The sequence below is a fragment of the Poecilia latipinna genome, unplaced genomic scaffold (genome assembly GCF_001443285.1).
Source record: "Poecilia latipinna isolate Pla-1442-1.1 unplaced genomic scaffold, P_latipinna-1.0 Scaffold2010, whole genome shotgun sequence".
Lineage (NCBI taxonomy): Eukaryota > Metazoa > Chordata > Actinopteri > Cyprinodontiformes > Poeciliidae > Poecilia > Poecilia latipinna.
In genome coordinates, this window is record NW_015114626.1 from 72,602 (window position 1) to 83,000 (window position 10,399).

Genomic DNA, 10,399 nt, shown 5'->3' on the forward strand with positions numbered 1-10,399 from the left:
ACTTTCCATGCTATTTAAACAAAAGAGACACAGACTGTGTGTGTGTGTGTGTGTGTGTGTGTGTGTGTGTGTGTGTGTGTGTGTGTGTGTGTGTGAGCTCACCGCAGTGTGTCTCGTCGCTCCAGTCGTCACAGTCGTTGTAACCGTTGCACACCAGTTTCTGAGGGACACAAATTCCGGTCGCACACAGGAAGTTGTCCTTCCCGCCGCACACAGCTGCCGACCAATCAGAGAGCAGACAGTCAGGTGATGTCATCGTACCATGTGATGCTTACCTGCAGCAGCAGGTGTGGTTGTGACTCACAGGGTTTTCCTTTGATCTGACGGGGTGAGAAACAGGCAGGAGGCGTCAGGCCGCTGGTTGCCATGGGCGACGACGGCGACGAGGCGTTCTGACTGAACTGTGAGCATCGCAGGAAGTCGGGCCAGGAGGCGTTAAACATCTGCAGGACGGGTTCACAGCCCTCCCTGGCCGCCTCACAGAACGACGCGCAGGGCAGAACCACCTTCCTGCAGGAGCACAGCGGGTCAGAACCCGGACAGAACCTGGAAAACCTGGAGGGAACCTCACCTAGACCTCCGGTGCTCCGTAAGGACCTGGCTTAGCCAAAGTTTGATTCTGACTCTCAGTCTGAACTAAACAGCCTCAGACGGTCTGATGATGCTCTGAACTCTGAATGTTTCTCATCCAGCCACCAGCAGCATCGTGTCTGAAAGAACCACGGCTGGGATGGTCCTGGTGTTTAACTGAAGACTAAACTGTAGAGGTTTTGGAGAGAGGACCCTGGATCAGAGGTGAACCCGTCCAGGAACAACCAAAGCTCAGCCCTAACAGGAAGTCTCTGCATTATCCATGTTCTCCAGTGAGGCCCTTCAAACCGCTGACAGGAAGCATGACCTCATTTCCTCTGAACCTGACCTCATGGTCCGGTTCCTCCACCAGCTGGACTTCACCGGATGTTAACGAGGTTAAACCCAAACGGCTCAAGTTCTGATGCGTCTCAAGGCATTTTCTGTCCTCCAATCAATAAACGATGTTGTTCAGAACCAGCAGCTCCACTCTAACCGGACCTGAGCATTGGTCCATGGAGCTACAACTGAAGGGAATCAGAAAAACAGCAAACTGACCCAAACCGACCGGATCCGAACCAACCCAACCCAACCACCCCAAACCAACCCACCCCTGCCATACTGTACCAACCTGACCCGACCCATGTTGTACCGCTCAGCAGGTGGAGTTCAGAACCGAGGCGCCGCCTCCTGGAGAACCTCAGATCCACTAATCTAACAAGCCTGTCCTGGCAGTTGTCATGGTAACCAGGATATTTAAACCTGCAGACTCAGCAGTAACAGTAACTTATTTCCAACGGTACTGGTTCTAGTCTCGGGTTCTGGGTCATAGATCCCTCTGGACCGGGACGACCAGAAGCTCCCAGCTTCATTAGAATCACACTCTCTGTAGAGGTCAGAGGTCATGTGGAGTTGAAGCTACTGTTACTGAAGGTGTGTGTGTTTGTGTAAATGTGTGTGTCCTAATATGTGAGTGTGTTATTCTTAGTCCTGGACTCCCAGCTGCCGGATGGTTTTCTGCCCCAGCAGCTGCTGGGGGAACGCGCCTTGCAGAGGGACTACATTTCCCAGCATCCTTTGGGAAACCATTACCAGGTCTTACCTGCTGTTGGTCCCGTCGGCCTCCAAGCACTCGGGCAGCGCCAGCGAGCAGCCGAACAGCAGGATGTGTCTGTAGCAGGACAGTCTGCTGAGGTAGCTGAAGAACCTGCAGCACAAAACGACCGGGTTCAGGTCCAAACCCGCCAGAACCGCCCAACCGACCGGCTCCAAGGTTAAGTACACAGAACCTCTGACCTGACCCGGCTAACTGGAAACATCTAATGCATTTACAGAAAGATGAAGCTGCAGTGATTCTGAACCCAGCTGACCCAAAGACGAAGAACCAGAACCAGACGACCTGTTGATGGACGTGTTTCCAGTCCAGTCAGTTCAGACAGAACCCTTCATTACCTGCAGTACGTCCAGGTGTTCTGATGTCATGACCCTCAAGGCTCAGAAGACAACCAATCAAATTAGAGCTTCTGTAGCTTTATTTTAGGGGAAGCTAAGTGCGCTAAATGTTTTCAAAGTTAGCAAAAATGCTAAAGTGCTAAATGCTATTAGCAGAAGTGTGCTGCCTCATGTCAGTGTGAAGCGGTTACCTTAGCAACATGTCGACCTCTGAACTCTTCACCACGGCGACGGAGGAGGACAGCCAGGTCTGATTGTAGGGCAGCATGTGGCACTGAGGCTCCAGGACCAGCTGACACCGACCTGCAGGAACCAGAACCAGAACCAGAACCAGCAGGATGAGGCTGCAGCTCCAGGAACAAATCCCTGGAGCTGTTGTACCTCCCACGACCAGCAGGGGGCGCCACGACCCAGCAGGTCTGCCTCAGTCCAGCCCCGATTCTGCTGCAACATCAGCCTGACCTTTCACCCCTGAATGTTTTCTACAGAGTATCTATGCTAGTAGGGAAGCTAACGCTAACGTCCAATCACAGCCTGATGCAGCCAGGACCCGTTAAACTGCTGCAGAACCTCAGAGGACCCGGTCCGGTCCGGTCCAGTTCGGTTCTGTTCAGCAGCTTTAAACAGCTGGAAGGTTAAACATCCACTGAGTCTGATGAGCTCCCAGCAGCCAATCAGAGCTCAGGACAGAGCCAGGCTCATCAGCATTCACCTCAACGTCCCGTTGAGACAGAGAGACACAGAGACGGCAGAGGACGGAGACGGACGGAGACGGACAGAGGGACGGAGACGGACGGAGACGGACGGAGACGGACAGAGGGACAGACAGAGGGACGGAGACGGACAGAGGGACGGAGACGGACAGAGGGACGGACAGAGGGACGGAGACGAAGGGAATCTTAAATCCATCGATCAGAAATGAACTCTGCTCTGTTTGCTGCTTATGGATCTGAACCCGACCCGGTCCAGGTTCTGCTGGTCCACCAGAGTCCCCACAGAGACAGACGGAGTCAGCAGAGGACAGCTCAGAACCGTCTTATTGGATCAACACCACAGACAGGAAGTGGCTGCAGCCCTGGAGGATTCTGGGAGTCGTTGTCCTCCTGCTGCTGAAGCTCTGCAGCAGGTGCCAAACTGGAGGCTCGGGGGCCACATCTGGCCCACCGTAGCTGTTCATGTGGCCCTCCAGACTCCAAATGACACCAATAAGTCCTCACAGTTTTTCACAAATCCACAGAATTCACACAAAACGAACAAATCTCCACATTTTCTTCTGATCTTACTGCAAACTTTCTCAAAATTGGTCCAAACGTTGAGTTTGAGTGACGCTGCATCAGACAGCCTGACTTGGTTTAATAATCCGTCATCGATACGAGTCATAAAAAGTCACATTTAACATCCTACATTATCATAAATCACGTTTCCTCATTGGCACCACAAGATCTGATTTTGATTAAAAAAACAACCAGAGAATCCTGGAGGAACATTGATTTATTGATTTATTGATTATCTTTATTGATGGATTCTGGATGAACCGGCCCTTTAAGATCATTCAGATCTTTGATTTTGACGCCCTGATCAACATGTAAGCTTACCTGCGTCTGGCGCTGGGGTGGAGCTGCTGGCTGGCCTGGCGGTGCTCAGTGATGTCACCGAGGCCAGCCAATCAGGAAGCCGGGTGGCCAGCTGGGTGGGCGGAGCCTGAGAGGAGGAGGGCGCAGCAGCAGGTGTGCTCTGGCTGTGGTACGCTACCTGTCCCACCTGGCTCCTCACGGAGGACGAGGCGTTGGAGGGGGACGCTGTGCTGTTGCTATGGTAACCATGGCTGCCGTCGGCGACGGACCCCAGGGAGGGGAGGGGCCTGGAGTCCAGGGGGGCGCCGCCGAAAACACCTGAGGAGACAGAGAACGGGTCAGACTGGGACCCGACCACAACCAGGACCAGAACCAGGACCAGATCCTGAACTGGAACCAGAACCAGAGAACTGAACCAGAACCAGGACCTGAACCAGAACCAGGGCCAGAACCTGAACCAGAACCAGAACCAGAGAACAGAACCGGAACCGGAACAAGAGTGTTTCTCTGTATCAGAATGCCTTCATTTCTGATTCTGGTTTTGTTTCCTGACATTTTATCAATCCTGCAAAGAAACAAAAGGACCCAGAAAGCCGGACCCGTTACCATGGTGACCCGGCTGAGTGTCCTGTGTTTTTGGTAAAATCAGTGAATGTAAAAATAAATGAGTCACTGACAGATCCGCTCCTCTTCCTCACTGCTGAACCGCGAAGAGCGTTTCTGTCTGGTTTCATCAGGAAATAAAACTAAATGAAAAATTAGAGGGAACTTTGAGTAAGATCATCATCATCATCATCATTAACATCATCATCATCATCATTAACATCATCATCATCAACATCACCACCATCACCATCATTATCATTAACATCATCATCATCACCACCATCACCATCATCATCATCATCACATTCTCCCAGCTGAACCAGTAACTCCTTCATCCAGATGAAGGAGTTACTGATCTGAATCTCTTATTACTAGATAAAATGTAACTTATTATTTCTGAAACAAACCTCTGTGTGTCTGATCCGCCTCGGGCCGCAGCGCTCAGACTGAATCCAGACTTCCTGTCTGGATGCTAACATGCTACATGTTTCTCTGGACTGGCCTCCCAGTAACACACAGGAATAAAACCAGTAACTGAGGTCCAGTTCGGCTGATTAAAGGCCAGAACCTCAGAACTGATTTACTCCGTTTGGTTTTAACAGCAGAACTGAAGATACTTTACTGCCAGAACCACTCATCCTGAGTTTTGATTACTGCTGCCCCCGCTGGTCAGGAGGCCTAACTGCAGCCTGTCCTTGCAGCAGCGCCACAGAACATCATGGTGGACCTTCTGCAGGATTAATAGAGCAGATATCTGTTCACTAAACTCCCTGATGGTCCAGATGGGTTGGTCCACAGAGGTCAGGGGTCAGTGCTGACCTCTGGGGCGGCTTTCTGGGTAAACCTCCTGTATTTTCTGTGAGTTTATTTTCAGAGATGGAGGAACATCTGCTGAGCATCTATGGCAACAGGAGCTGCTTTGTCTTCCTGCTGCTGGAGCGAATGCCGGCGGCGGCAGAGACACAGAGATGAGGAGGAGGAGAGGAGAGGCGTCACGCATCATTAGGCGTCTAATGGAGAGACTCCATGAGGGAGGAGGAGGAGCAGGAGGGATTAGACTGAGATACAGAGGAAGAAAAGATGTTAAACACCACAGGAGAGGAGGATGGAGGGAGGACAGCAGCGCCTGCTTCACTACCTGCCTAAACGTTTGACATTCCTTCACTGAGCCTGGCTCTGATTGGCCGAGGGACTCCCCGCTGTCATGGCGACCAGATGAAGCACGCACAGAGAAACAGAAACACGGTTAAATCAACACAGCATGTGTGTCATCTGTCCTCCTACACCTCCTCTGTCCTCCAGCAGGAAGAACTGGAGATGGAGGGATGGAAGGATGGAGGGATGAGAGATGGAGGGATGACGGGATGGAGGGATGAGAGATGGAGGGATGAGGGGATGGAGGGATGAGGGGATGGAGGGATGAGAGATGAGGGTAGGACCAGAAATCAAAGAGAAGAAGTGAGGAAAACAAGGGAAGGATGAATGAATGGTGGGTAAAAGAAAGGAGGAAAACTGATGGAGAGAAAGTGAAAGAATGAAAAGAGGAGGAAAGGTTGAAAGAAAGAAAGAATAATGACAGGATGAACTGGAGTGAAAACATGAACATGACATTACACCTCCTCTCCCTCTGTGGTTCTGACCCGGTGCTGCGGTTCTGACCCGGTGCTGCGGTTCTGACCCCTCCCCCCAGGTGTGGCCCCTACCTGTCAGGGCCAGGCCCAGCAGCAGCGCCCCCAGCAGGCTGACGGTGGGAAGCAGGATGTAGAGCAGCAGCAGCCGCATCTGATTGGAGGAGCCCAGCTTCTTAGGACACGCCCCCTGGTCCATCCCGGCCTCCTGGGGGGGAGGGGGGGCAGAGGGTCAGGACACACCCCCACCATCATCATCATCATCACACCCCGTCTATTTATACTCTCAGAGTTTCCACTGGACTGTTGGAGCTATTTTAGAAGTGAAGATACGAGGAGACACTCCCCACCCCAACACACACACACACACACACACACACACACACACACACACACACACACACACACACACACACACACACACACTGCTGATCCCTCTGATCCTCTGCGGTCAGTAAAATGATTTATTTACTTCCTGTGGCGTTTGGCCTGCAGCTGGAATGACCAGATTAATAATCTGATGATGGTTTAATCTGATCTATTATTAGACAATCAGAACGGATCAATTATCAGTTACATCATAAAATCTGATTTAAAGACAGAAACATTTAATCCGTCTAGCGGCTCCAAGCTGCTGATCATTGAACTCAGGATATTAATCACATTCTCTGCAGCAGTTTGTTATTAAAACAATGTTGGTGTTGTAATTCTGATTAATATTATTAGTTTTCTGCCATATTTCTTCCTGTTTCCATAATAAACTGTTTTTATGGGGTTTTATTCCCAGGATGGAGGAGAATTATTTCAGTTTTTGGTTCTCAAAGCCTGAAAATATAGTTAATTATTTAGTTTTTTGTTTGTTTCTAATGAATAAAATGTTTAAAATGTACCAGGATCACCTGATTAAAGGAGAATAAGGTACGTTTACTCTGAGATATTTGGCAATTAGTCAGAACATTTAAATAAATACATTAAAAACACTTAAAATATATAAATAAATTTAAATGAATAAAAATTGCTGAGTAATAATAAAAATTAATACACAATCTAAATAATAATCTGATGCAGGTTTCTGTCTATTCTGGTCAAATTAATGTTAACTTCACATGTGGTTTTATTAACACATTCAGAAGTTTCACATGTTTTATTCTACTGAGGTGAATTAGCTCAGTGAACCTCCAGGGCTGCGGGGATTAATCTGATTATTTCCGGTTTAACGGGTTTTAACCTGCAGACAGAGAAAAATAACCAGAACAAAGGCTGATTATAATACTTTAGATTTGTTTTGGTTTCAGATCTGAAACCGTTTATAGAAACGACAGAAATCAAGTTGAAACCACTGAAAGCAAAATGAGATTAAAAAGTAGAAATAAAGAGAATTTTTTTCACTTAAATCCACATTATTGGTTTAACTACAGGAAAATTATTGAAATGAAACCAGTTTGAATTAGTTTTTGGGCTGAATCTGTCAGATTTAGATGTTGAATAATTAGAGATTAATTTATAAAGATGAAGCCAGAAACCGAGAACATCTGAGTTAAAGTGGCGAAGCTGCGATGCTGAACCGGAGGACAGAGACAAGGAGACACGGAGGGGACCGCGGCAGACGCACACGGACAGGACTCACCGCCGGCGCTCCGCTGAAGGTGACACCCGGGAAGGTCTCCCTCGGAGCGGACAACATGAGCTGCTGCTGCCGGCCGCCGAGCCCGAGACCATGGCTCTGCCGGCGGGGAGCTGCGGCTGGCGGGGGACTAGCGGGGCGGAGCGCGGTGGCCCCGCCCACAGCGGTCACTGGGAACACACACACTGGGAACACACACACTGAACACACACACTGAACACACACTGAACACACACTGGGAACACACACTGAGAACACACACACACACCTGTGCTCTCTCTCTCTGTCTCACACACACCAGGTCGGCGCCTCCTGCCTCCTTCTCTCTGCTGCCGTCAGACTCGTGACCTGAACCCAACCTGAACCCGGCCAGGTTCTGCTGGACCTCAGATGTTCTGGACACCAAGGACCGGGAACCTGCCACAGATTAGCGGTCCAGAATGTCCAGGTTCTTCTGGACTCGGTACCAGGCTCAGGTTCAGATTGATACCGATTCTAAAGGTTCGGGTCCAGATTAAGGTCTGATTTCATTTAGATTCTAATCTGGAGTCGGATCTGGAATTGGGTTTGAATCTGGACCTGGTTCTGAACTCCAGATTTAAATCTGGATCCATATTTATTCAGAGACCAGACAGAATCGGCTCTGGGTCGGTTCTGACTCGGTTAAAGGTCTGGATTCAGTTGGTTCTAAAATCCAGATTAATCTGGATTTTAACAGTGGTTGGTCATCTGGGTCCAAACTCAGGAACTGGTTCCTGTCTCGGTCCAGGACCTGATTAATGGATCCTGATCCTAACATCAGAACCTCAATCTAAACCCGATTCCAGATCAAGTCAGAATCCAGATTAAAGCAGCAGATTGGATTTAAATCCAGATCCAGAGATTAGTTTTAGATTGATGTGAACATTTGGGTCTGGATTGGTTCTGGTGTAGAATCATCTCTGAGCTCAGATCTAGATTGGTTCTGGACTGACTATGATTCTGGTTCTGGACTTTAATCTGGATTAAAACCAGGATTTAGATCTCGACTCTGGTCGGTTCCAGTTTAGGTTCTGGATTTTGATCTAAACTGAATGTTTTAATCTGCATCCAGATTAAGGCTGGAAACTGGGCTCATCCGGGTCTTCGCTCTGTTCTGGACCAGCAGAACCGGTAAAACCAGTAGAACCAGTCTGGATTTAAACTGGGATGTTCAGAAACGCAGATCTCTGCTCCAGTCTGGCGTCGCGTCCTGGCAGAGTGGACCTCACTGAGGAAACGAGTCACTATCCAGAACTGATAAAGGTTCTGGTTCCGGGTCGGTCCGGTTCCTCAGCCTTTCCCGGTCAGACCCAGACGGCCCAGTTGACCTAGAGACCCGCTAACCAGTAAAGGGTTCATCTCTGATGTTCTGAAGGTTTGGACCAGAACCAGAACATGAGGCAGCAGCGCGTCCCTCCAGAGCAGCAGAGGTTCCCTTACAATACCCAACGGACCTCGGTACCAGCAGGTTTGGACCCGGCCGTTCCAGCAGAACCATCGCCATTTGGACCCGGCAGAACCAGAACGTTCTGCTGCTTTACAGACACATGAAGTCTCCTCTGCTCATTGTCGCCCCCTGCTGGCCGACGGCTAAACGTCCAGACGGGTCAACAAAAAGGTCAGATTTAAACCGGACCGCTGGGGTCAGGAGGTCATGATGGTCAATGATGGCAGCATGGAGGTCAGAGGTCAGAGTTTATGGTTTATTTCTCAAAAACAGAAAGAAAATCATGAAAGAATAAAGATTTTACAGGAAAAACATTTTCTCCAGTATTCTGTGAAACGGCCGTCTCTGATTGGTCTGAACACAGATGACCTTTTGACCTCCTGTGGAGCTCCAGGGGTCATTTTCAGTTTGATAGGCAAGAAAAGTTACAAAGTTAACAGGAAATAAAGAAAAAGAGGAAGAAACACCAGCTGGAGGACCAGCGTCTGATCTGGAGGATTCATTTAAATCAAAGAAGAAGAAAACATGAACCGTTCCCGTTTGTTCTGCAGCTTCTGGATGAGAGGGGTGACCTTTGACCCCTCAGGCCTGGCTCAGCAGGTAGTAGGCAGCAGCAGACAGCAGAGCGCCCCCCAGTGGCAGCAGGAGGAAGGTGGTGCACCTCCTCCTCCACCTCCTGGCTCGCTCCTGCTCCTCGTCCACCTCCTCCCTCCGGCCGCGCCGCTTCGACCTCCGACCTCCTCGCTGCTGCCGCTTCTCAAAGGCCTCCAGCTCCTCCTGGTGGAGCAGAGGGAGAACGGCAGGATGAAACCTCCGGACCAGAACCGGGTTACTGGACCAGAGGTCGGATCAGCAGAACCGAACCTCCCTCTAAGAACCCGGCTGTCCTCCAGACTGACCTGAAGCTTCTTCTGCTCCTCCTCCAGGGCGGCTTGTTGCTCCGCCTCCTTCACCTGGAGGACAAACACAGTCAGACCAGGTGTGTGACTCCAGGTGTGTGTGTGTGTGAGACTCCAGGTGTGTGTGTGTGACTCCAGGTGTGTTTGTGTGTGTGTGTGACTCCAGGTGTGTGTGTGTACCTGGCTGGCCTTCCTCTTCTGGTCTTTGCAGACGAGGTCACACTGAAGTTCGCTCTGAGCCGCCAGAGAACACATCACTTCCTGAAAGGACAGCTGGAGGTCACATGACGCTCTCAGCCAATCAGGAGGCTGGTTTATGCAGATTTATGACTTCATCAAGGGATTTTTATTTACCGCCTTTTAAATTTCACATAATTTGGATATTTTCACATCTATCTAAGAACCTTAAGGTTAAGCGCTGCTAACTAACAGTTAGCTGCACTAACAGTAAACAGTTATGCTAAACCGCAAGAACGACATGGTATTTAATGGAAGCTAATGCTAAGGCGCTAAAACAACATGGTATCTAGCATTAGCTCATGCTAAAGCGCGACATCGATGTGGTATTTAGAGTTAGC

At 49.6% G+C, this 10,399-nt stretch overlaps 2 protein-coding genes across 6 annotated transcripts in view; both read right to left on the bottom strand.

Annotated features, from left to right (window-relative positions):
• Window positions 1–7,645, bottom strand: part of corin (corin, serine peptidase) — a 24,952-nt gene extending 17,307 nt beyond the window's left edge. For 2 of the 3 annotated variants that reach the window (XR_001421954.1, XM_015016356.1), the window contains exons 1-7: window positions 7,458–7,645; window positions 5,906–6,038; window positions 3,618–3,914; window positions 2,214–2,325; window positions 1,673–1,777; window positions 305–510; window positions 103–216 (exon numbers count right to left, since the gene is read on the bottom strand). Coding sequence is in view for 2 of the 3 variants with exons in the window: in XM_015016356.1 (XP_014871842.1) it covers window positions 103–216; window positions 305–510; window positions 1,673–1,777; window positions 2,214–2,325; window positions 3,618–3,914; window positions 5,906–6,038; window positions 7,458–7,514 (1,024 nt within the window). In the remaining variant the exon portion in view is untranslated. Of the gene's footprint in view, window positions 1–102; window positions 217–304; window positions 511–1,672; window positions 1,778–2,213; window positions 2,326–3,617; window positions 3,915–4,824; window positions 5,213–5,340; window positions 5,541–5,905; window positions 6,039–7,457 lie in introns of those variants that run through there. The other variant, XM_015016357.1, reaches the window with a different exon arrangement.
• A 1,503-nt stretch (window positions 7,646–9,148) lies between these two features.
• The window catches only part of nfxl1 (nuclear transcription factor, X-box binding-like 1), a 17,748-nt gene continuing 16,497 nt past the window's right edge, over window positions 9,149–10,399 (bottom strand). For all 3 annotated transcript variants that reach the window (XM_015016358.1, XM_015016359.1, XM_015016360.1), the window contains exons 23-25: window positions 10,002–10,082; window positions 9,822–9,875; window positions 9,149–9,699 (exon numbers count right to left, since the gene is read on the bottom strand). In XM_015016358.1, the coding sequence (XP_014871844.1) occupies window positions 9,505–9,699; window positions 9,822–9,875; window positions 10,002–10,082 (330 nt within the window). In that variant the 3' untranslated portion in view covers window positions 9,149–9,504. The remainder of the gene's footprint in view (window positions 9,700–9,821; window positions 9,876–10,001; window positions 10,083–10,399) is intronic.